Source organism: Anopheles bellator, chromosome 1 (assembly GCF_943735745.2).
Source record: "Anopheles bellator chromosome 1, idAnoBellAS_SP24_06.2, whole genome shotgun sequence".
Lineage (NCBI taxonomy): Eukaryota > Metazoa > Arthropoda > Insecta > Diptera > Culicidae > Anopheles > Anopheles bellator.
The window spans coordinates 29,760,791-29,787,086 of NC_071285.1; the positions used below are offsets into that span (position 1 = coordinate 29,760,791).

At 43.6% G+C, this 26,296-nt stretch overlaps 2 protein-coding genes across 3 annotated transcripts; one reads left to right on the forward strand and one right to left on the reverse strand.

Moving 5' to 3' along the window:
• Positions 1-332: 332 nt before the first annotated feature.
• LOC131205740 (probable arginine--tRNA ligase, cytoplasmic) lies at positions 333-26,191 on the reverse strand. Of its 2 annotated transcripts, none has more exons than XM_058197970.1 (7): positions 25,960-26,191; positions 25,564-25,901; positions 24,452-25,511; positions 24,083-24,389; positions 23,910-24,020; positions 20,008-20,030; positions 333-432 (listed from the first exon to the last, which is right to left on the reverse strand). In XM_058197970.1, the coding sequence occupies exons 1-5, from the start codon at positions 26,137-26,139 to the stop codon at positions 23,911-23,913; spliced, it is 1,995 nt and encodes a 664-aa protein (XP_058053953.1). In that variant the 5' UTR covers positions 26,140-26,191; the 3' UTR covers positions 333-432; positions 20,008-20,030; position 23,910. The 2 variants fall into 2 exon arrangements, with proteins under 2 accessions (XP_058053953.1, XP_058053954.1); XM_058197971.1 differs by lacking the exon at positions 333-432 and adding an exon at positions 16,938-16,954.
• Positions 12,911-15,731, forward strand: LOC131215401 (zinc finger protein 184-like). The gene is made up of 3 exons (XM_058209790.1): positions 12,911-13,002; positions 14,154-14,352; positions 14,450-15,731. Exons 1-3 carry the CDS (start codon positions 12,911-12,913, stop codon positions 15,647-15,649), a joined length of 1,491 nt encoding a protein of 496 aa, XP_058065773.1. The 3' UTR covers positions 15,650-15,731.
• Positions 26,192-26,296: the final 105 nt, after the last annotated feature.

Sequence of the window (26,296 nt, forward strand, 5' to 3'; positions counted from 1 at the left end):
TGTGGAGTGTAAAAAAAACGATACACAAATCAAGACCGTGAAATATGAACAACGTAGTTCGCAGTCAACAACCACCGGTCCGGTCCCATCTGATCCGACGACTGCGTGTTTACCTTTTCCCTCATATTTGTGACATTTTTATGATTTTGTCGGAAAAAAGATGCTGATCTGAGAGCAGTCGGCGGCGGCCATTCTTCAGGGGCCGGTTTGGAGGTAATTTATGTGCCGCACGATAAGGCGCAGGAAGCGAACGCGAAGACGCTGGCCGGGACGGGCAAAGGCAGGGCTACCTTACTACCGGATGATCGGGCGACCGCTGATAACGTCTGCTGTGGCGCTGCACTTTTATGATTAAATTATACGATGTATTCATTTACCTTTGGAAGGCTACCGCATAATCCGGGTTCTCAGGTCTTCATTTTTAAAACGTACCTGCGGAAAGGCGTAAATTTGATTACAACATACTCCGGGATCAGCGGGGCTACATTCACTTTCAGAACGTTATGTTGTGTTTTCATGAGACGGTTTAGTTGGCACGAGTCATATTTAAAATCATAAAAACGGAAGAAAAGTAAAAGTCCACGCAAAATGTGTTCCGATTTTGCGTAACGAGTGGTTCTGGCGGAAAAGTAATTAATGGCGAATCGTTTAAACGGATTAATTGCCTGCAGGAATGAATAACAATCATTGTTTTTAAATGTAATGCAATTGGCAATGCTGAGTTAAATGTTATTCTTTTGAGTACTACGGATTGTAATATTTTGATGATCAAACAATCCATCCAAAAACTAAAAAAGCAAATGGATATTTTTAAAATACTGTCCACCGGTAGCTACTTTTGTATTTCTTCATCTTCACTTTTAATGGATGTCCTTCTTTGTTAGGCAATTGGTCATCGATGTGGAAAGATAGTCGCTAGAAACAGCTAGTTTTGGGTAAAAACACGCGTAGTGCAAGAAATTACAAGGTAATATAATTTATTACACTACGCGTTTTGTTTTACAAAATGTAACGGCACACTGTATCTGCATGCCAAGCCATTGTTTCGTTAGTTTAGAACAGTTTACAGTCGGCCACTCCAAACTAATCCCACCAAATGCACGGTCATTGTCTATCGGGATGAACATACGGTTTTACCGTCGAATTTGAGATATAGAGGCGTTCTTACTTTGAACTTTAAGTTTGTCGCATTAGACTGCTGAGTTTGTCGCAATTTGCTAAGTCCCCTTCCAATATGGGAGTTTTAAAAACCCAACATAAATACAATTGAATCTTACTATTCAAGAATATTCAAAGTGTCCTTCGGGTGGTTTAAATTGTCCGGCATGATCGCCATGTCCTTTAGCTAGCAGTCGGAATGTATCATATCTGACAAATATCAGCACAGTGGCAATTTTTGGCTCCAAAGGTGACATCCTGAGATGAAAAAGGCATCTTGTGCGCACTTCAGCGACACGATTCACACGTTTGAATGATTCAGTTCATAGTCCGTTCGTAGTTCAAATTCCCGTAGAATATCAGCATTTTACTGATTGAGGCTCGGCACGTCATCTTGGCACGATCTTAATAGTTGAAAATTTAAAATTTAAACTTCCTATCACTTTCATCACAGAGCTGTAGAATTTGCTTCCTTACACATTCTGCCCAACTGGAGAGCCATCTTGACACACCGTATTGGCTTCCGCAGAAAGGCTAATTATTAAGGGAAAAGGATGATTATCAATTTTAAATTCAGATCAATAAGAAGAATAAGAAAATATCAATATTTTAACTAGTTTTCAATGGGTTAAAATTTCACGTATAAACTTATGAAAATCGCAGTGAAGAAAGTTTTGTTGGAACCAAACTCTTCGGGTATTTGTTCAAGTTTTGTTGGAACCACACTCATCGGGTATTTGTTCAATCAAGATTAAAGTTTCGAGCAATAAACGAAAACAGTTAAATGAAAAGTTCAAATAAAATGATTTTTAAAGGGCGGAGTCTCTAAACTTCTTATTGCAGGTTTTACTTAAAACGAGGATAATTATTGAATACTATTAGACTGATTTTGTTTCTATTACAAGAAAGGACTGTACTTCTCAAATATACGTAGAAGCATTTACTATTTGCGCATAGAACGATAAACTTTTTTTTTAATTTAGTAAAGATTCAGAAAACAATACATTATTCAATTAATTGTTCTACAGTCTCATATTGTGCACAAAACAACAACAAACTGTCTTTGATGAAAGAAAATTATTTGAAACGTCTGGCAGCAACCAGCAGATATAAGTGACCTCAGCGCGAGACTGTCATTTGTTTGATTGGAAGTAACTTAATTTAACTTTGTAAGTTATTATAAAACAACGAAAATATATATTGGCCCCTTTGTAGTGTTTTCCAGATCAACGACTATTCGCTGAGATCGTAAGTCGATTGGTAGCTTGAAATGAATGACTAAAGCTTCCACCTAAAGAAGAGTGTTCCTGTATGCACTCCACATTGAAACCGCACTAAATATACATTACACAGAAATTGTAAAACAACTGAAAAGCCCATTCGAAAATACGGCTCTGTATTGGCCCTGAAGTGTTTTTAAAAACGACTGTTCATTTAATCCTACTTATTGTTTTTTAACTTCCGATTGTTAGATAATCCCTGTGAAGAAGACGGTCCAGTGTAACACAATTTAAACTAAAATCTAACGCCAGCGAATGTGCAGTGGAATAAACAAATTGTGGCTCGTCGGTATGTAAAGTAAATCTGATGTCAATGCGAACCGGTTCCGCCAGTCGCAGTGCTGCTCGCTGATTGGCTGCCGCCCGACGGTTCGTCCTGCCGCCCGGTTCATCCTGCTGCGCTCCCATTGGCTGTCCGGGCCGCGAGTGCAACGGCAGACTCTAAGTACCGGTAATGCACCACCACGTGATGTTCAGGGTTCCCTCAGGGGATAATTGGGGGCCCAAATTCCGGCACTTGCAATACACTTGTACCTGGGAAACCGGCCTGGGTGTAGGGGCCGAGAACTGTAAGTTGTATATATTTCAGCCTTTGACCGGTTTGGCTGCCGGTACCGTATTTGCTGTGAAGTGGATGCACCAAACAATCAAAAAGAAAGCGCCGCACATGCGCCTTCTTCGGCGAACGCTGACGTGCCTCCCATGACGAGTCTGTCCTGCTTCAACCAAAGGATGGTCAAAGCAAGCGCTCCTTATCTCTCACTCGCTCTCGCTCCATTCTCTCTCTCTGTTTCTCTTCCGCGAGTTTGTATCTCTCTATCCCGCCCGCTCGCGGTCTGTGCGTGAATCTGGGCTTGTGTCTGTCCGTCTCCATCGCTCCTTAGCTGCTTCCGGCCGCAGGATACGTGCGAGATCCACGAGAAATGTGGTGCTGTACCGGGACACCGGTGGCATGTGCTGCATAACCAATGAAGATCAGTTTTGCGTTGGTCGTCGGTTCATGTGGACGTGTCTGTTTCTCGCGCGCTCCCGGTCTCCGATGAAGACTGCTGTGGAGAGCTACTCTGATCACTAAGAAAGGATTCAGGTGAAATTTTAATGCAAGTGGCGAACTACGAGTGCGTCTTTAGTGGATGGGTCGCTTGATAGGAAGTGACACTAGTGGTTTTTGCTTGGGAAGGATCGACACGTTAAAAAAACAGTGTAAAGGCTAATAGTGATCACTGGCAACTATCAACACACTGTGAAGTGAAATATCCAATACCCAAGAGTGAAGTAAAATACCCAGACTCGGAGCTGTGGAGTTGGATAGTTCGGATTGCGAATTTTTCGATCTTCAGTGTCCTACAATGGAATCGTGAGTATTTTAGTGTTCGGTTTCAGTGATCTGCCACCTTTCCCATTATGCGTTCGGGAGCCGAAGAAGAAATTATGCTTAATAAGTTGTAATTGTGATTGAATATCATAAATATTTGTTATCATGGTGGATAAAATTAAGGAACATTTACAGTAAACATAAACAAACTGCGAGATCAGTGCTGAAAAACGGTCGCCTGCGTCCTAATTATGCAAAAAATGCAGACTCCGCGCAGCATCGTCATCGCAGATCGTTTACCGTATCGAGTTGCGCATCGCCGGCTCCCGAGGCCGGGTTTGCTCTATGCTGTGCACATAATTGATTTCACAAAATCAATCAAATGATATCAAATGTTGATGATCACACCGCTTCCCGGGTGGAAGAATCCGCCGCGATCGGCGACGGCGACGATACGATGACAAGAAAATCGCCAGCCGGAAACCCAGTTTGGTTGCTGCGTTTTTGCTCGCCGCTCGCCAGGTCCACAGGTCCAGGGCTTCAAAATCGTCCTCCCCGTGGCGACGACGTACTGTTCAGATTGCAACGAGCGTTTAACAACAAATAAAAAAAAAAGACAAAAACACATGTCACCGCTGCAGAGGACGGTGCTGCAGTTTTCCACATTCCGCAACACGGGCCGCAGCTATTAAGCCAGCCAGACGCGGATGCCGGACAAAAAGCCGGAATTTAAAATCGAGTACTACACACATAAGGAAATAAATTAACGTTTTCGTTCGATAGCAGCGCGGCCTATCGGCCAGCGATAGGCTTTTTGTGCGAAATTCCGTCCCGATCGTCGCGCGATGCGCTTGCCACAAGATGCACCGATGCAATACCGGGACATGAAGTAATTTCTCATCATCGACGAATTTACTTTTAATGATTCGTGCCGCTTGGGGGCTGACCTGGGGCCGATGCAGGCTGAGCTGATGTCCTCGATCAGTTTTTGTTCTGACATGCTCTTTCTTTCGCGTCCTCTACCACATGAAAGTTAAGATATAAAACTTTATCACATTGCACGTGACGATTTTTTTAACTCACTATGATTGAATATTGATTATTAAGTTATTGAATCATTCGTTAATATTTGATAAATGAGACCCTAATTCAAACACTAGATATGATTTAATCGAAATTAAGTCATACATAATGAAAACAAATGAGCATAATATAATTTACCATCATGATGAAACTAATTATGATAAATGTTTAGGACTCTACAAAACGCAATACGAATTTTTTGAACCGATAGAATTCATTTTGCTAAATTAACAAATTACGTTCCTTTTTTGTGTAGAATAGAACGGCAGATTGTTGTACACAACTTCGAAAAAGTCCTCATTCTCTCTACTTTCAACAGGGTTTAAAATTTTGACTAGCTGTGCCATAGTTCTATAAATTTATAAATAGATTCATCATCCTACTATTGCCCATCAGTAACTAAATATCCATTGTGTTTTTGAAATTTATCAAATAATTGATTGGGAATAACTTTTAATAAAGCTCAAAGTTACATTACACAAAAAAAACTTAATTTTACCTCGTTTGCATTCGATTTGATTGTTCTGTTCACCTTCGCTCGATAACTTTTAGCTTCTATGCTTCTCAAATAATAAATCAAAGTTAGTTTTGTTTAACTACCTCCAAATGAATCTTTATAAATTAGGTTTTTTTATTTTATTCTCAACTCTTATTTTGAAATTAGTCAGCTCGTATAATATTGAGCGTAATATATACAATGAGCGAAAACAAACCGGCAATATTGTGAGAATCAAACTTACAAAGACCTTTGTGGTCAGTTTGAACTTGCAGCTTTTGAAGCCCTTCTGAACCGGTTGGGACCAGCAAAAGGAAGCCCATCGCGTTGTGATCGATCTTCAAAGAAAATATAGTTGGCTTTTTTTTTAACTACAGCTATGTTGAATTTGAAATAAAGGCAGCTTCCATTAATGGGTAGATTGAGTCAATCGGAGCCTTGCATCCGTGGCCACGTGATGCCCGAGTAATCCGGGTGTCCAACGGATGGGTTGCACCAAACGAACCTTGGCACAGTCCCCAACAGCGAAACGAAGATCGAACGTCCCTTGTCATATCGACTTGTTCCGCCTAATTGTGATAGATTCGCCCGGCCGAAATGCTAATATAATGCTGCCCCTGACAGATCTCATAATCATGCGGGAGCGAGTCGCGGAAAATGTTTTCCTCAACCTCCGGCACCAAACCGCCAGCCAGCACCGCAATTTCGCCCAATTTTCGATCATCTCCTGATTGCTACCTCCGTGACATTCAACGCATCGATGCTACAGTTTGTGTGGTGCTGATGCTGCCAATGCCACGGCCACAGCGTGGTAACGAGGAAAACACCCCTCGGCATCGGGGAAAATCAAACCCCAGGCCCGGCACGGCCACCGGGCAACTTTTTCCCCATCATCAACGGTTTACCACGGACATTAACAAATTCTTCGACCTCCGAGCGGCACGGCCACGGCAATCGATTCATCGTTCGGTGCTGCTCATCGTACGCCGGCATGCCACACTCGCCTTGCCTTCGACTGTGTTGTCGTCGGCGCCCTAACCGCCCCCAAAAGCAGACCAAGAATGAGACTCATTTTCATAAATGCTCAATTTGTGTAATACGACTCCCGTAATTACGTTATGAGCGCACTGCACAAGCCATTTCTCGCCACATCTCTCCTTACTATGCTGGCCCAGGATGGCGGGTTAGCGGGTGGTGCGACCCCCCACACGCAGCAGGGGCGTTGCTGGCGCCGCGCTGGTTGATCCCAGTAGTGCCGTTTAATTCGCCGTACATAAAACCGTTTAAACCACCACCGGGGTGCTAGCGACACCTTGATTCATTTGTTGCATTTGCCCTCGGCTCATTCCGCTCGGCGCCCGCGGACAACCCCTCGTGAGCCAATTTCCCGAAATTACTCGCAATGTTTTTCCGCGCCCAACCCGTACCGGCGCGGGCGTGACATATCTGGTCACCAACATGCACGCACCAACACGATGCACGTTTGCTGTGTGGTGCTGGCCATATCGACAAAATATGTTGCTTAGTAGTAGAATAATTAGGCAGGAAAGCAATGGTTGCATTTAGTCTAATCTGTGTAATAAAAGCAGGCGTCGAAGTTGGTTAAGTTAACATTCTGTCGGGCCAATATTCCCCACATATAGACCTATTGAAAGAGTGTAGATTTTTGCCGCGAATTTTGAATGAACGGTTTCAATATCTTCTCCACAGTGTTTCGAATGTTAATTGCTCGTAAAATGAACTGCGATGGTAAAAAGAATAGTCTTTCATCGAAACATATCAGGTCTGCAAAATAATTCGTTCCGTTTTACAATAGATGGCATTTTTCACTAAATATCACAATTTTTTTTTCTATGAAATACGAAGGTCACTATTTATATTTCGGGAATTGGCAACACTGATGTCATGTGAGTTCATCTGATGGTTCCATCGTAAAGTTTGACATTTTTGACGACATACGTACTCAGAACATTTTGTCATACGGACGCTATTTGTTTATTTTATATTTAGTTGAAAGTTTCGTCTCGGCAAAAAATGGAACTGAATCGTGAACATTTTCGAGCGATGATTTTTTACGACTTTCGACGTGGATTATTACAACAAGAGTGCGTCAATCAACTTAATTTGACTTTTGGCGATGAAGCTCCATCAAAAACCACTGTGTATCGCTGGTATAGTGAATTCAATCGTGGTCGTAGTTCGCTGTCCGACGAGTTTCGTGAAGGTCGTCCAAAAGCGACTGTAGTGCCAGAAAACATCGATGCTGTGCACGAAATGATTAAGCAAGATCGTCATGTAACCTATTGTGAGATTGAGGCATCCCTAAGCATTAGTTCCACCAGCATATATGCGATTTTACATGAACACTTAGCTGTGCGAAAATTATGTTCACGTTGGATCCCACATAATTTGACAATCGCTCAAAAAAAGGCTCGTGTCGATTGGTGCAAAGAAATGCTTCAGAAATACAATCGCGGTGCTTCAAAAGACGTTTATAAAATCGTGACAAGTGACGAATCATGGATATATTCGTATGAGCCCGAAAGTAAGCAGCAGTCGACTGTATGGGTGTTCCAAGATGAACCAAATCCAACAAAAGTTGTTCGCACACGAAGCACTTCAAAGAAAATGGTGGCCTGTTTCTTCGGAAAAACTGGTCATATTGCAACAGTGTCTCTAGAGGATCGTAGAACAGTAAATTCTGAGTGGTACACAACCATCTGTTTGCCAGAAATCTTCGGTGAAATAAGGAAAACAAACAAGAGACGTCGGATTGTTCTTCATCATGACAATGCCAGCTCTCACACATCGGCTCAAACAAGAGACTATTGAGCACTCTGAGCACTCAAAACATCGAATTGATGGGTCATCCGCCGTACAGCCCTGATTTGGCACCCAATGATTTCTTTTTGTTCCCATCCGTGAAGAATAAACTGTGTGGTCAGCGATTTTTATCGCCCGAAGAAGCTCTTGAAGCGTTCAAAAATCATGTTTTGGAGATACTTCATTCGGAATGGAATAAATGCTGTGAAAATTGGTTTAAGCGCATGCAAAAGTGTATCGATCATCGTGGCGAGTACTTTGAAAAACAATAAAAATATATTCGCAGCTTCACTATTTGTTTTTGTTCCTATTCCCGAAATATAAATAGTGACCCTCGTATGTGTTTAACAGCTACTCACATTAGGCATCTAACGCAGTACAAACTGTTGGGAAAAGTGTAAACAAAACCTATTTTAAACATCTGAAAATGTCGAGTTTTGTTCCTGGTAAGGTGTTTTAGCGTGGAGTACTTCGTCATTACTGCTTGCACGGCAGAAAAAAAGGGTTCTTGTATCGAATCGTCGCTGGTGATGAAAAGGGGAGTTATTACAAGAATCCTAAAGGTAAAAAACGCTGGATACAGTTTGGTGAACCATGTCCAACGCAACCAAAGCGAAATATTCATTGCGCAATGGTTATGCTGTGCATATGGTGGGATGTGAAAGGTGTGTTTGACTGTGAGCTTTTGAAACCTAATTAACACATCGCAAAGCGGGTAAAAACCTATCTCGAAAATGTCAGATGGGACCTGTTAACCCCTCTTTCGGACTAGTATTTGTTCCGTTACATGAGTAATGATTTGACAGCACATCGGGTCACTTCTTATGAAAGTATTGAAAAAAGTGTCTCTGATTGGATCGCCTCTAAAGACCAGGAATTCTATGGACACGGAATCGAGGAATTGTCTGACACATGGCAGAAAGTAGTAGCTACCGACGGACAATACTTTCATTAAGGTAGTCATACGTTTTGTTGTTGTAGTTAGGTCACAAATCTCGTTTAAAAATGGCACGAATTAGTTTGCAGACCCAATAAAAAAGGAGGCCCGAAGGACAATGTGATATTTTCGGTGACGGGCGCTGCTTGACCTCGTGGGTTTCGGCTGATGTTGGCATATTGTTTCACGAATTGAGCTAAAGGTACTAATTTGTTTTGCAGTACGCACTCCCTAGTGAACTCTTAATGTAGCCGTAAGATGACGTTATAAATGTCTGGATTACTATAATATTTTATTAAATTATTGTCAACCCATTTCTGGTAGTAGTGTTGAGTGCAAAATTAGTATGTATAGTTCAACGTTAACAATACATCAATATTGGATAAATTTTATTTGTTTGAATTTGGATTACACAATAACAATTATGTGTCTAAAAGATATGCATTGTTCTCTTGTCCGTTCGCAACCCCCAATATCAGCGTGGGATTGATCGTAGTGAAGGCATGATTCGGTAAAAAAATCGAACAAACAAACGAATCAATTCAAAATTTACTGATGATTCGATCAAAATGATGCTATTGTACCTTCTCACTGTGAAAAAGCCCGAGCATCTATCGTTTCGAAACATGTTTTTATAGAATTTTTTTATTAATTAACGCATGCTCAACATAAACATTACTTTATGTAAAAATTTAGACGTAATATTAACTGATTTTTGAATATGATGTTCATGTTGTCTTTTGTAAAATCGTGGAGAGATTGCTTTAAATTGTACATGAAAAAGGCAGTTAAGAGAAGGCAAGAGGAATACTTAGAGAGCAATAGAGAGCAGTAGCATTTCATTCCAAGGCGTTTCGTCGCACCAAATCTCTGCATGTATTAAATAAACACAATGCCGCAGCTCATAATGATAAGCGGCAGATCCTATTTGTCAGCCCTTTGATACACACTTGACACAAAACAAAAGTATGCAAATTCCTGCTGTTCCGCTTCCTTGTGCAAGGCCGTTGCGTGTGCCCTACGAACCCCAACCGAACCCTTGGGCCGTTAATCCAATGAACCGATTCGGTGGGCTAAAAAAACATTGCAAAAATATGCTAATTTTAAATCCAATCGTACGGCCGGCTCCAGATGCGAAGAAACCGGGTACCCAACGCATTCAATTACTCTCCACTGGCAAACTAGAGCCACGACCGCGTGGCCCCATGTTGGGTAAAGTTAAGCAAAAATTTCTCTACCACGGTCCATAAATTTGTCCTTCGCTAACGAGTTGACGTTGCGAAACATCTTGTCCTCGGCGCAGCGGCCCGCCGATTGATTTGTGCGCACATTAGACGCATGCAAATCATTGGCACTAAATCGATTCCACATAGAGTACCGCGATACTGACGGTACTTCACAGGAATTTAAAACCGAATAAAGCAACTCCTTGTGTCGGCGGTGAGAACGAACTGCGTCACCCTCTTCCGAGGCATTTGTCTTAGGACCGTCCGTGAAGCGCACCCTCTCTCGGCCACACGCATCTGTACAGCTGGCATCTGTTTACGATTGAGGCGCACTGCAGCAGCCGGCGCAGGACTCCGGGAGCGCGACAGACAACGTCGCGCCGGGCGCGAATGGGTACCATAAAAAGTGAGCATTGCCATTCCCCGCGAAATTATTGCCCAACTTTTGCAATGAGGAGAAGACAAAAAAATCGTCGTTTTGACGACGCCGAAAAAAAAACACAGTAGCTTAAAAGAAAAATTGCCTTGCGCCCCTAATGTTGTTGCCACCCCGCAGGACGATTGCTGTCGTGTGCGGGGCGCGTAAGCCGGGTCGGCTTGTTAACTGGCGCAGGTCGTCGTAAAGGGCGTTGTTAACAAGTGTGTGTAGCGGCACTTGGCCCACTGGTGTGTGCGGGTGTTTGGGGCCGCGAAAGGATCATTTCTGTCCCACGGATCACGCTGGGACTTCGCCCGACGGAATGGTGGACAAAAACGTGGCGAATTGAAGGCTTTTCTTTTTTTGGAATGTTTCCAAAAGCATTCCAAGTTCCAGTTTGAATCGAAACGAGCGCTTAAATGCATTCACAATTTTTCTACAGATGAACCGTATAAAATGTCCTTATGCTTAATTGTTGTACGCTATGCTTTTGCAATCTTGTAAATCGAATAATATTCTATGTTATTTATTATTTTAATTATCTTTTTTTTTATTCAATGCTTTTTTAAAAATTTTACTAAATAGGAAAGGAAAGCATCTGAGCACTTTGAGTTGAAGCAACCGTGAAATTTACCACAGTTTTGTCCACTGTGCACGGCGGTGACATCGCCGAATGTCCGCAGGAGAAAGCGACTCCCGGAATGCACAAAAAGTGAACAGTAAAACGGGGGCACACGGGGGCATAGTAATGTAACCAGGATGAACCGAATGCAAATAAAGTTGCCCCCGGATCCGAAGGCATTTAGGCGGCGCTAGTGGATCCTGTCAATCATAGACCTTGGGCGGCGTAGTTCTTCTTCCCAGAGAATACATCGATTGATTTCCGATTGTAGCTCTGACTGGCGGCCGCTCCGGGGGAATAGGTGCCCACCTTTAATCTACTTGATTTCGGGTCACGTGCCGCAGCAGCCACTGAAGCTGTGCCCGGGAGCTGCAAGGAAAGTACGCCCGGCGAAAAAAAGGGAAATGCCAATTTGAATGCATTATACATATTCCGGCGTAGAATTCAAAGGGCCAGCCCATCGGTAATGCGTCCTCTTAACCTTTTCTTCCGTTTTTTTCCGTGTCCTGTGGGGAGCAATAGCGCCCGAAACATATTCTGATCGGATTAGACACCAGTTATTACAACCTGATGCTGATTTCTTTGAAACTCTGCAGAGCGTGGGATGCGGCAAAAAAAAGCAATAGCTTCAGGAATCCCTACTCGGGCGTTACACTCCATTCGGAATGCAGACAGCGAAACGGGTGCCGTTACCTCTTCGCGGATTCTTGGCTCTTTCGGCTGCTCGGCCGAGTGTGTCTCTGGCCGGAGCGGGTGTCTCTAATCTAATTTACATTTTTACAGCCTCACGCCCGCACGCGAAGTTGGCCGCGGGGAGGGTTTAATGAAAATGCGTAAATTTTTAAAGTCGGCCGCGGTCGATTCGTTTGCTTTTGCGGGACGCTCCCACGTCGGCCACCGTTGCCCGCTGGTCGATTAATTAATCGCGCACTGGCGACGCAATGCACGCACCGGGGAAGAAGTGTTGCCATTCAACACTTGCCGAGCATAAAAAACCAAACAGCAAAAGTATGCTACTCCAGGAACTCCTGGAGCACTATGCTGGAGGCCGTCCTGCTTGGACCGTTTTTTTTTTTGGTGTCGCCTCGTTCTCGGTGCCGGCCCCTCGAAGAACCGACAGAATTTGGCCGGTATTTGAGCAAAACAAATTACAGCCCGACAGCCCTTCGCCCGGGATCGGCCGGGGGTGTCATTTGGTGTCCCCGGAGAAGATGAAGATTATGGTACGCGCTCGGATCTTACGGTCGCCGTCTTGGCGGACGGGACCCCGGCGCCGTGTCCAGCGTGCCGTGTTGCCCACTGTCATACAGCGCCTGTAATGCCATATTGACAGCCGTAAATTATGTCTCGTTCGTACAGGAACGCACAAACGACACTCCTGACGACCATAAATCATCTGTGGAACAGAATCGTGGACGGAAAAACCGGGCACCCCGGGTGGACGGAACGAATGGGTGGAACTATCGGCGATATGAGGCAGGCTCCCAGCCCGGCGATGGGTTGGCGATAGTTAATTATCCGACCGATTGGGATAAGCGACGATGGGCGCAATATGTGTCGCGTTTTTCCCCTCACCATCAACCGGCTCATAACTAACGTGTTGCTGATGGCCGGGAACATTTTTTATACCAATGGCTATGACGGGTAAATGGCGAAAGGTAGCGAAAAGTGAAAATCGGAAGCACCAGACTTTTTGACGGCGCTGCAGCAGCCCAAACTGCGCTGCTCTCCGACGTGAATTTTTGGATCTGGCCACCTCGGCACGTCGGACGTTACAGCTTGTTCAGTTGAGCATAGCAGCTCCATGTGTTGGATGGAAAATGTTTTAACACGGCCAACACTAGCTCTAATCCGCCCACTTACTAATCTAATCGCTCTGTATCTGTTTAAACGATTAATTGCTGACACTATTGTTATAATTTTTTTCTCGTTTTGGCGTGCGCTTTTGGGCTACGCTGTGTACCGTCTGGTTGCGGGTGTTATCCTTGTGTTAGAAGGTACATATTAAATTGTTGAAAAAGTGCAAAAAAGGGTTTGCTTCAGACAGCTGACATTCAATGTGCAACAATCCATAGCTTAAGTTAAAAAAAACATGAGTACTTTTGAGAACAGTACGTGTAATGTTCAAAGCAAAACATGCGGACTTTTTTAACCAATAGATTTGTTGCTATTTTGCCCTTTCAAGTTCCAACTGTTGATCTGGAATGGAAAAATACGTCGTTGGTGTGCTGGGCAGAAGGCAGCCTGTCGAAACAACAAACGCATTTTGCAGTTCACTGAGGGAAAACATCCAAAATTGAGTTCAAACGCGTAGTGTAGTGTTACATTTGGCTGGAAAATCATGTCTAAGTTGCTGAGCTTGGCCACCTAACAGAGTGTAGCCTGTTAGGCCAAATGGCCAAAGGACTCTGAATCTGAGTGACCAAAGGACTGAAAACATCTATCCGAATCATTTGATGCATGCTACGAAATGAACTTAAGGTCATGTCTCGAGTTAATGAGAAAGTTTTCAATTGAGCCATTCATAGACTCTCAAAATGATCATCTAAAGTATGAGCTTCCAAAAAACAACAAGAAATCAGAAGTAAATTTACATCACACGCAATGGTTTGGTTGCAATAAGCTGGCTAAACTGTGAGAGATTTGGGGATTTTTAAAATAAGGACTGAACACTGGATGTCAGTACGGACGCACTGAAGTACCTTTTATCCATGGAAAATAAACATTTCCACCAACTTTAACCGTTTATATCGACAAAATTTACCTAATTCTTTTCCATGTCCGCTCTCCCACAGCCTTCTGATCATGTACGATCCTCACACGGTCGAGTATGAACCTAGTGTGCCTTCGCTGGACTATGTGACCGCTGCGATCAGCGAGCTGGAGCACGATAAACATCCGCCGATGAAACCGACGGACTTGGCTCAGACAAACCTAATGGATTCCCTGCTCAGGGATGACCCGCTGCCCTTGAATGGGGGTTCCGAGCAACAGGTAAGAGCTTCGCCGTTTGATTGTAGCTCTGTAATTACGAAAGCCGAGCACCGAAAGGGTAATCCCCGTTTTGCTTTCCTGTTCGCTTTGTCCCCAGTTCCACAGCGAGCTGGTGGCGGCGCAAGTCGATAGGTCCGCGAGCGACGAAGCGTTCGATTACGATCTGAAACCGTCGGAGTACGTCCCAATCAGCAATGAGATCATTCTGGAGGAAACGTCGTCCAGCATCGACGAGGGGATCGGTTTGAGTAACCCCGAAGACTCCGGCGACGACCAGACGGCGGGTACGGGGACCCTGAGCTCTAGCGGGGTGCCACCGGTGGGACGTCAGCCTCCCTCTGTCACACGAGTGACGCGGCTCAAGGAGGAGAAACGGTATCACTGTGAGATTTGCAAGGAACACTTTCCGATGAAGAAACACCTTCGGACGCACCAGAGCAAAGACCATCCCGGGGAGCACTGCAACAAGTGTGGCATCTGTCAGAAAACGTTCAAGTTGCGCTCGAACCTGCGCCAGCACCTTCGGATCCACACCGGGGAGCGGCCGTTCCGGTGCGAGATCTGCAGCAAGACCTTCGTCCAGGGCAGCGCGCTCACTGTGCACCGGGAGCTCCACAAGGAGCACCGGGACTACGAGTGTGCGACGTGTCACAAAGCGTTCAAGTCGAAGTTCGCGTTCAAGAAGCACGAGAAAGTGCACACCGGCGAGCGGCCGTTCGGGTGCGAGGTGTGCGGCAAGTCCTTCACCCAGAGCTGCAACCTGAAGGCCCACCAGAAGCTGCACACCGGGAACCACGCGTACCAGTGTGGGACCTGTGCGAAGACGTTCCGATTCAAGTCGCACTTCCAGGACCACCTGATGACGCACACCAAAGAGAAGAAGTACTCCTGTGCCGAGTGTGGGCGCACGTTTGCATATAAAAACTCCTACCAAAGACACTTTCTCATCCACCGGGACGAGAACCGGCACCAGTGCACGGTGTGTGGCAAGCAGTTCGGCAAACTGAGCCACCTGACTTTCCACCGCAAGTCGCACGGATCCGGTGCGGCGGAAGTCACCTTGTCGGCCGGCCGTCCCGTCGGCGGTGACTTCACCTTCGACCGAAGTCTGCCCGTCCACCACCGGCGGGTAGCGGCACCGAGCGCGGACGACCCGGGTCGATTCAAGTGCGTTATCTGCAGCAAGTCCTTCCGGGAGGAGAAGGAACTGCGCACCCACTTCAAGCTGCACGAGGCCGACGACTGCCCCTTCCAGTGTGGCATGTGTGGGATCCTTAATCTAAATCACAGCGAGTAGGTGTCCCTGTTTTGAGGACCGTCGGCGAGGGAGCCAATTTGGCGTTAGATAACGACTAATTCTGTGATATCGCAATGTGTGTATGCATGAAATATAGGAGTCTTTTGCGCTCTCGGCTTTACAGCTCGGGAGGCCCGAATCCCGGAAAGGATAAGATCAGTGTTTTAATTACCGTCCCAAAACGACGCCACCGCCGTACAAATGGAGAAGCTGCGTTCCGGGCGGCGATGCCGGAGTGTCGGAGAAAACGGTTTGCGAACGCGTAACTAATATAAACGTCGCCTTTAACCTTACAACCCGCCTTACGCCGGGAGCGCCGGTGGTACCTGATTGTTGATGTCTTTCGGGAACTACCACGTGCGGGGGTGTTCGGTCATAGGCACTCAAAGTTTCGGCTGCAGCCGCCGCGACCAAGCCGAGCCTAATTGAAAGAAACAAGTATTTTGAAACACGTTCCGGGTCCCGCAAGACAATGTGTGGTCTGCGTCTTGGACGACGGTCCAGTTCTTTGTGGCACATAGTCCCAACGGGAGGATCCGCAAAGGGTTGCCCGTATAATAAAACTATTACCGGTCGGTCCCCCCCCAAAACGCGTAATGGATGACACGTAAGTAATAAACGGAAGCAGATGACTCGTGTGTTCCCGGGAAAAAGGTACGGCTTGGGCTGATGTTGAAGATGCTCCTGAGATTAGATGGTTCATACCCGGCTGGAAACGGGGAACCTTTTAAACTAATAATTTTGCCGACAACAAACTGAGGAGCAGCACAGGGTCACTGAAATCGGATGGTCTTTCTGTGACTGGGCCACCAAACGGTACGAAACATTGATTTAAACTACATTTCCCAACGACAAGTTAGGGTAAGTAGCGTTGATATGAGTGTGCTTTTAGTGTCAAAATTCCTGTCTTGAGTTATCAACGTGATGGAAGATAGAAATCGATTGTCTAATCACACTGCGCCTCAAATGTAACCAAAATCACCACTGAGGTCACCACTGAGGTAATCGTCGGGCATAGTAGGCGCTGCTAGTTTAGCTTCACCATAAGACGACTAATCGACGGGTTTGTACGGTTAGTTCCGGTAGAGAACGAATTTCTTAACATCTATACATGTAGCTTACTGTCATATCATGCCTGACGGTGGTGAGTATTTTCTAAAAATAAATAAAATAAAAGCTTCATACCTCAGTACTCTGTACGCTATGTGAATGCTGGGGCCTAGGCACTGCGCCCAAAATTGTTGACGCGGATCACGTCCTCCGACAAATCTACGGAAGCACGTTTTCGCTCGAGACAGAGACAGACTGAGAAAGAGAGAGAAACATTTCCAGTTACGCCGAAAGTATAATGATGGTAAAAGAGAAAACGAAATTAAACTACTCAAATGATATGTTTGCGTCGGGCGTCCGCAAATACTTTGCGTGAAGTAACGTTGTGAAAATGTCCCTTTAGAGTACTGTTTAGGTGAAACGATTCTTTTATAAATAAGAAGAATGCGTTTTGTGTTGTTTCAAGACGGTGAATTTTATGAAGATCATTGGTTAAAGAAATATCGAAAATATCTTTCAATAAGAGGCTCCAACTAGTTCTTGGTTTGTCATGCTAAAACGGAAGGTTCCACGATTCCAAGGAACCTTCGCGAAACAAGGAAATGAAAAAAAGTTACAACATGCATGCATTTGTTTGCTGATTTGTTGGCAATAAACAGTCATCATCAAGTGTAATCAAGCAGGAAGGCAAAACGTTCGAAATCGAATCAGAAATGAGAACAATTTATGCGAATGTCTCATTCAACATTTTAGCAACACTAAAGTATTTTAGTATTTTAGCAACACTAAAATGTGCATTCAGTTGCTGTTGCTGAGTTATAGAACGAGTGTATTTTGATTGTTTAAAAAAGTCATCTTCTCTTTGTCTGCTTTGTAGAAGTAACCATATTTAAATGGCAAATCAACTGACAAACCGGACGGGCTAAACCCACCGAAACGCTCGCCGCTAAATAGACAATGGTAATGATGGATTTAAATCCGAGAATATAAAATAATAACATATTTTGTTTCGTAACTTATCGCAAAGCCGACTCTAATGACACGCTATCCGTTTGTCATTCGCGTTTTTCGATTTTTTAAACATAATAATGGAGTGCACGCAGGTTTGTAGTAAATAATTTGAAGCATCCCAACAATTTGCGATGATTATTGATTCGATTTGGTTCGCCCGGACGGGCTGGCCGGCAGGATCACATTTGAAAATAATTTGACGTGTCATTATGGACATTGCCTGCCAACGGATCGAGCCGCCGTGATCGACGATGTTGCGCACAGTAATCTTGGCCAGTACCGACGAACGGGCGGTAACATTCAGCTTGAGCTCGGCGCAGCATTTTGTGGCGAGGTTTTGACTTTCATACGTCATGCCAACATTTTGGACTCGACCCCGTCCGGCACCGCAAGTCCCTGACGGTGGTCACGCCTGTGCCAGCCAAGCGCGGCCATGCGTGGTTTCATCGATTCTCGCTTCATCGTACCCCGCAAGGACTCCATCACCTCCATTACACCTACTGACCGGTGCCGCCATCAAAACTTGATTATGTCTTATTGTTCTGCTCGGTACGTGTGACTTGAATTCATTATCAGTGCGCGCCGGCCGCGCAGGGTCGCCACACACTTCAGACTCGGGCTCATCGACGAACTTTGGCGACGTGACGTGTATGGGCTGGCCGCTTGGTCCGCAGCGCACTACCACGGCTACTAATGCCAGCGACTAGCGGCAATCTGACGCATCCGTCGCCGTCGTCGTTGTTGGAAAGATACCAGCCCGACCAACGGTACTGCAGAGAGCAGCGGGTTTATGGTGGGCAGCCATTACATTTGCCTAGTACCTTTCCCTCTGCCCCGAACGGCGCGCGAGTACGTGACGTCTCATATTTTGGCCGTTCCCGTACGTGCCCGGAGTGAGCAAAATCCTAGCATCCTTAGCCTTCAAACCCATTACCGACCTCTGCGTGGCTGGTGTGCCATCGGCCACCGCCAGCGCCAGCGCCATCTCGAATGCGCGTTGATTTAAATTCCCGATCGATTTTCAATACATAAAAAGGTTGTACATAGAAATGGCGAAAAAAAGTAAATGGCCAAAAGCCACGCCACAGCCAGCGCCACAGAGTGGGAGCCGAAGATTATCCCGTGGAACTTCTTGCACGTTAAAGACCAAAAAAAGGTACCAATCAATCAATTTCCGGAAAACCACGAAACGAGAACAGCTTAGCGATTACATGCGGTAGTCTCAGAAGTCTCAAAGTTCACAGCGTAAGCCTCCGCCAACGACAGAGTTTTGGTTGTCCTACGGTCCGATCGGTGTGTCAAAGAAAACATTGTCTCATCTGCCGCCGTCTTGCGGCATTGTGGTAAAATATATTATTAATTACACCTGGTTGCCGCCTATCTGCGGCGGTGGTGACTGCTTTAGGGCCAACTGCAGTAACACCGCGGCCCCAGACGACTTGGAAACCGTAAAGCCGTTGCAAGTACCGCACACGCCAAACAGCAGTAGAAACGACCGTAAAAAGATCATGAATGAAACATGGCTTGTAGCTCATAAAAGCATTATTCTTCCATCAGAGAAAATCGTTTTATCATTTCCTTCTTTCTCGCTGCCTCTCTTGCACTGTCGGGCTCGAGTAGAGAGTAAAGAAAATTAGGAGTGTAGCTGAATGTTATTGTCACCGGCCATAACCTTCCCGAAGGAGCGGGAATATGTTCGTTGCCAAGACACGCTTTCCTGGTGACCACGAGCGCGCTATGAAAAATTCATCCGTACTTCAATCATACAAAAAGTCTGCAGAAAACCTTCTAATCTCGGATCGACGTGGTCGTGCTGAAGAATGCATGGCAGTTAAGCATATTTTAACCCCGGGGCAGGGTTACCACTATCGCGTGGGACAAACAGTGTATCAGTAAAGTGAAGCTACACATGTCTTCTTGCCGATGCCTGAGAAAACATCTGCAAAACGTGAGTTGGTATATCCCAAAACATTTCATTCGAAGGTGACTCAAGATAGTGTTTGCATAGTGGCCAGTTCGTTCACAGCTTTCTTTTATTAGTAGTTTGTTTGTAGGCGGTACAGAAACTATTCCTCAACAGAAAACTATTCCAATGTCAGTTCTCTGTTTTGTTCTAAATGGGTTCCTAGTTTTCCATCACTTGTGAGATAGAGAGGGTCCCAACTATACATTTGCTATCTGAAGCATCCATCATTTTGAAAAAATTAAAAACTATCACGTGTTTGTGTAATGGTGTTTAATGAAAATATTGTTTATCTGCCAATAAATTAATATAAAAATTTTTGTCAGAAACGTACCTTTTCCTTACTTTGTAGATGGCCTGAAAATAAAATGAAAAGAAATTTAAGTTAACGGATAAAAGTTTCTGTATAAATCGTTCAATGAGAGAGTGATGCAGAGTCTTCCGTGCTATATTCGGGAATGTTTAGAGTTTGTAGCTTCGCCGCTTCGACATTCCTGCCGTTATCTGCAAATGGCATTCCGGTCATAGTATTTTATACATGTGCGGCATTTCTTCTATGTGTCCTAATTACTACCTCAATACTTGCCATATGATGTAGACGTTCAGATGTAATGCCATCGAAGAATCTAATAAACACCATTGGACCAAACTCAAACGGCGCGCGCGTAAAATGCCTGCCATTAGTTGCATTATTTATTAGCTGTCCTGCACCGGAAGATTCAATCTTGCGCCTTCTACTTTACTAACCTCATTCGTATTTATTTGCCCACTGTCGGCTTACCGAGGTCATTTGGCGAGGTTTTATTGAGACGCGCACCCTCTAGCCGGAAGCACCAAGAACATACGAACACAACCAATACCGCAATCATACGTCAATCAAACTACTGTTTCTTTACGTTCCGGTACTATTTGGCATAGCCTGCCTAGTCAAATCTAATCAATCCTTTGTGTGATTGTTAAATTCAGGCGCAAGGTACATTGGCCTTGTAAAAGCGCAGAATTTAAAGTTTTTACGATAAGCAGATTATATAAAAGAATTATAACACACTCACATGAAGTGAAGTTATAAAAAAGTTTGTAAATTTTAATGTGAAGAGTGCCACCTTCAAGTGAAAACCGACCTTCGTTCTGTCCATTGGCAATATGTTACCGGTGCAAGAGCCTACTTATTTTCATACATATACCATCTCCTTAGGTAGTGTTCGATTTGAAATAGACTCAGAATTCCTTATAATGTGTTCTCAATAAATCTGTATTAGAAGCATTAATAGCTATTTGTACCCTCTTGTGCCGGTCCATTATCGAGTAAGGGGAAACCCTTGAAAGCGATGTCGATTCAGCACCATCTTTTTCCTGCCCAGCCTGGTGACAATAAATTCAAATTAGAATTTGCATAAAAAATAAGGACGCTAGTAAACGGTGTGTAATGAAATTCCGGCCTGAAAAAATTTAACTTTTATTGTTACGATCTCCCAAGAAGACGGTAGGTCCCTTTAAAGAAGGTAGAAACATATTCCAGGATCCTGGCCACTGGAAAATTGCGTTCCTTTGCAGGTTTGCGCCTAAGTGTAAATGAGATTTTTTTTCGTATTTGTTTCGTATCTAGTATTGCAAAGTTGAGAAGAGCAGAGTCTTGTTTTTCCGATATGTTACCCAAAAATAGGCAAAACTATTTATTTTCTTTTATTTGCTCATATGGTTGAGTAACCAATAAAAATGGCTCATTTTCCTATTTTCATAAACGAATTTTATAGAAATAATCAGATTGTTGATAAGTCATTTGTTTTTGAAGAACTATGAGAACTATTGGTTTTCGATAAAAACCCACCCTCCCCATACAGTCCTCTCCGATTGGCCTTGAAGTGTTTGCCCCACTTCCGACGAAGCACTCGTTTGAGATGCTCGAAACACTTTATGCTACTGATGCTACTTTAAAAGCTTCTTTTAAGATTTATAACTGGAAAAGCCATTCTGATCGACTTTTTGAACAATTCATGACTGAAGCGTGCTTTGTTGAACAATGCTGAGTTATGTTGAAATGTCGAAAATCGGCCACATGAATGTTTGTCCAGAGCTCCAGTGCTGCTGCTAGTTTTTTTATATTTGTTCATCCGTTGTTACGCCGTGGCCCATAAATACGATAGGATGCATGAGTCTATACGACAGCCTTAACAACTCTAGCCACAAATTTCAAAACTTTGGTCTGCTATTAATATTCACGTATTTTGAATGGTTTGTCATAGATAAGTTCCAAGAGTAAGGTTTTCTTGGCGTTACAGTTCTACTACAAATCCATCTCCGTTTCATCTACATCCAAGCACAATCGATTCTGGTCTCCGGTGTTACTGGTAGACTGTCCTACAAACCGATTAGTTACGGGTTCGATTCTTTTAGTCCCTTCACTTGAGCATCTATATAAAGGCGAACGTGACAATCACATGGAATGATTCGTTGCCGTGGTCGTTTTAACAGCTAAACATTGTTTTCATTGATGGCAAGAAGTGGAAAATTGTAGTCCAACTTATTGTTTATTAGCTACGATTTCGTGCTGAACAGCAAATCGTATTGTATGCAATTTAGAATCAACGAATTTTATTATATCAAAAGAACAGATTCCATTCGTTATGTCCTATTTCGGACCGTATTTGGTATTCTAAAAGCAATTTGCCTTTGAATCTCTCTAGACTACTAGGGATTTCGATAAATAAATGGAACTTCATTAATTCGTACGGTGTTTACACACACGGACATGCTGACATACAAAAAGATGATTTCTATTCATCCGACATCGATGAAAGTAACCTCCGACCCTTCTCAGTTGAGTCTATTTTCCCCCAGCTATCAATGTTCGTTAAGCTTGTAACGTAATTGCAGTTCATTTGTGGTTGATTAATTAGGCGAGTTTGTGAATAAATAAAAATATCACAATCAGATTACCACGGTGATTCGTTCTGATTAGAAGACAAATAGCTTCAAATTGTTAATAAATAGATACAGAAGTTTTGCAGCTCCGGAAACGAATTGATTTTAAAGTGGAAAACATGCCAAAAACGGAATGCTGCAATCTTAAATAACGACACATATAAAATCTTACGAAAATCAACAAAATATGGTTTCTTTTGAAAATGATAATCGCAGCAATGCATTGAAATTTTTAACGTAGCACAAACAAAATATATTATTCGTAAAAGATTTATAAAAAAAAGATTTTGAAGAAGGCTGACACGTGGACTGAGATTGAAAAAATTGCATGCTTATTAAATAATGTTTGATTTATTGTGATTTAATTGAAAATAATATTTTTTTAAACGATCTTTTTAAATCTACGTTAAGTTGTGGTGAATGGCTTCCATTGTTGGCGTGCATGTGACAACTTCTGCACGATTCAACTTTACACAACAACAGCAGAAAGTAATCGTATATTTCGATAAAATCTGCCAATCAAAACATTATCGAACAACAACACTTTCTAGTTTCGGATTATTGATGGTTTTTCGGTTTAGATATGCATTTTTACATATTCAAATACAAAATCATATAAACAAGTCGAACAGTGCCAGAAAACATGCCAATTCGTAAGTAATATCTCTATCCTTCCAAAACTAATATTTGTTTTAAAATATTAACCAACGATTTCAACGACCCATAAAGTACACCAAATCGACCACATAATGTTGTAGATTCTGGTTAACTAAGGTACAATTCCACACTGAACAAAATTCTGAAATGAAAGTTAGAGCATGCCAGATTACGCCATACCGTGATGGCATTAAAATCCAGCAATGTGCCCAATGTTGTACCATCTACGGACAGCGAAATCTGATTGCACTGTCTATTCGAATCGAATGGAGCTCACTTTTCTATTCTTTTCAAATCATCAAACTTGATTTACTTCATTTGGATGTTTGAGCTTAAATTCCAGATTTCATGTTTAGTGTACATGAAATCTGGAATTTAAGCTCAAAACTAAGCAACAATTTTGTTGACCGCAAGATCTATTAACCACCCTTTGTAAGATATACTTTTCATCACAACAACAATTTTCTTCGAGTAGCCCCAAGGGAAACCATACACTAGATGTGTAACTATAATATTCGGATGTAGCATCTTCAAACACAATGAATTTAAATTCTTCTGCAAAGATATTTTTATATTCATTCTTTGTTCATCGCAACGGTTGATATTTTAGAAGTTTTTTTTATGAATCAACTCAAAGCATATGAGAGTGACACCAACCTTAAATTTTGCTGATCGGTTTCAGGCCCAAAATGTCGAAGCATTTTCCTAGGGTTCTAGCGGTCGCCTCACACAGCAAAACCCTTGAAGTGTATACTTCAACAATTTTACCTGGAAACGAAACAGATCACGGAAAATTACTATATGAAAATCAATGTAAACCATTAACTTACCTTCTTTGTTCTTTTTAATGCAGTAGCAACTGTCGTAAAATTCACTAAATGTGGTGCAAATCTCATAAGCGAATTCGCAAAGGTGATGCAAGGATAGATTTTTGGTTATGAGCAACATCACATCAGTGAAACGCAAGAGGGCCTTGGCAAGCTTCCATTCCTTTTCATGATCCAGCTTTACAGTCGCAGTATCTATAACTTTTTGAATGTTACTCTCAAAATCACCACCACAGTTACGAGCAATCGACCTGATGCGCGTATAGGCATAAAGCAGATAAACAGCGGTATTGCCTTTGTCCTCCAGCATCTGCAAAAACAGTACAAATAGCTTTTGTATTACAGTATATTACGTCCTGATATGCCGTTTACCTTGTCGAAAGAAAATACGTATTCGTTGTTACGGTTGTGTGACAAGTCGGCGTATTTGATGCAGCCGTACGCGACAGATTCTTGGGCATCTCGAAGTTCCTCTGGTGTGAGAACGAGATTTCGTTCCTTTTCAAGCAACTTATTCATCGAACGTTTTAAACCTTCGTCTAGCAGCTCAGCCAGCTTAACGGTATCGCCAGACCGGGTTTTGAACTTTTTACCATCTTCTCCCAACACGACACCAAAGCCTACGTGATCCACACGCTTGTGTGCATCTAATATTTTAGCTCGTTTAGCACAAGAAAATATCGTCTGGAAGTGGGTTGCCTGACCCGCATCTGTTACGTAAATGAGCCAATCGGCCTTTTCCTCGTGCAAACGCTGTTTGATGGCAGCCATATCGGATGTATCGTAGGTGAATCCACCGTCGGATTTGACCACCGTCAGTGGAATGCCGGTGCGATCTTCACTCCACATGATAAGCCTTCCGTCGTCCTCCTCCAGAAACCCTCCTGCCTTAAGTTCATCGACGATGCTTTGCATGCGACTTTGGTAGAACGATTCTCCCCGCTCAATTAGCGTCACATCCAGTCGGTTATAGATGGTTTGGAACTCCTTGCGTGACACGTCGCAGATCAGATTCCAAGCCTTCAAGTAGCTAGGTTCTCCACTTTGAAGCTTTACCACGCATTCGTAGGCACGTTTCTTGAACACAGCGTCGCTATCGAACCGTACCTTCGACTGTTTGTAAAAGGCTTGCAAATCACCGATTGGAGGAGATACAGTTTGAAAGTTTGGAAATTGATCCTGCAGATGGGCGATCAGCATACCAAACTGCGTGCCCCAATCACCAATGTGATTAATACGGAGCACATCGTGTCCGAGAAACTCTAGAAAACGGCAAATTGAATCGCCTATAATCGTGGATCGTAGGTGGCCAACGTGCATCTCCTTTGCCACATTCGGCGATGAAAAGTCCACAATAACACGTTTTCTTTCCAGGAGCGGGAACCGAATGCCATCCTTCAAAAGACTCATTACTTGTTGCTCTATGTATTGCCTAAAAATGTTCCAATGAGGATTCGTTGATTATAACTTTGTGTGCTACTTACTTCGAAATAAACACGTTGACGAAACCTGCCGGAGAGACTTCGACCTTTTCGATCAGCGCCACGGGACTGGGCAAAGCATCTTTGATATTCTGCGCCACGTCTCGGGGTGTTGCCTTTATGGATTGTTGTTTTAGCTGCTGCACGATATGCATCGCGCTATTGAATTGATAGTCACCAAACTTGGGCACATTACAATTAGTAATGACGGTGGTTACAGTTACGCTTGGATAGGCCTTCCGGATGGCTACAGTGAAAAGACCCTGAAGCTGCTCAATGATGGAATTTCCTTGGGGCAAGGTTGAAGATCCTCCCCCTTGAGTACATATTTTTTCGCACGCCTAAAGTGTGTTCAAAATTAGACTTTACTCTTGTTGGAACGAGCAAGCTTCTACTTACAGCTTCCAAAACCGCTAGACGATGTTGCAATTTCATGTTTTCTTCCATCATCTTTTTCAACTCCGGATTGTCCTCCTCTAACCCGATTCCTTTGCGAGCGTCCTCTATTTCGGAGCGAAGAATGCAAACTTCCTTTTCCATAGCCCGTACTTGATTACTTGCACTGTTAAAATCAGACATCGCAAAACCGGCTGGATCAATCAATTTGAGTGCAAGATCGAACGAATGCGTGTTACTCCAAAAAAAAGCCGGCGTGTCGCAATGAAACGTGACAGTTCAATGTTATGAATTTTGACAATCTGACATCCTCGCCGAAGCTGTGAATAATTGGATCTCT

Bases quoted from the DNA above. Each gene is read 5' to 3' on its own strand.
- LOC131215401 (XM_058209790.1), top strand. From the start codon at position 12,911: ATGTGTCGCGTTTTTCCCCTCACCATCAACCGGCTCATAACTAACGTG. The intron at 13,003-14,153 runs GTAAATGGCGAA...GCTCTCCCACAG, and splicing joins TATACCAATGGCTATGACGG to CCTTCTGATCATGTACGATC. The intron at 14,353-14,449 runs GTAAGAGCTTCG...CTTTGTCCCCAG, and splicing joins ATGGGGGTTCCGAGCAACAG to TTCCACAGCGAGCTGGTGGC.
- LOC131205740 (XM_058197970.1), bottom strand. From the start codon at position 26,139: ATGTCTGATTTTAACAGTGCAAGTAATCAAGTACGGGCTATGGAAAAG. The intron at 25,902-25,959 runs GTAAGTAGAAGC...AACACACTTTAG, and splicing joins GTCTAGCGGTTTTGGAAGCT to GCGTGCGAAAAAATATGTAC. The intron at 24,021-24,082 runs GTAAGTTAATGG...TTTCGTTTCCAG, and splicing joins CATTAAAAAGAACAAAGAAG to GTAAAATTGTTGAAGTATAC.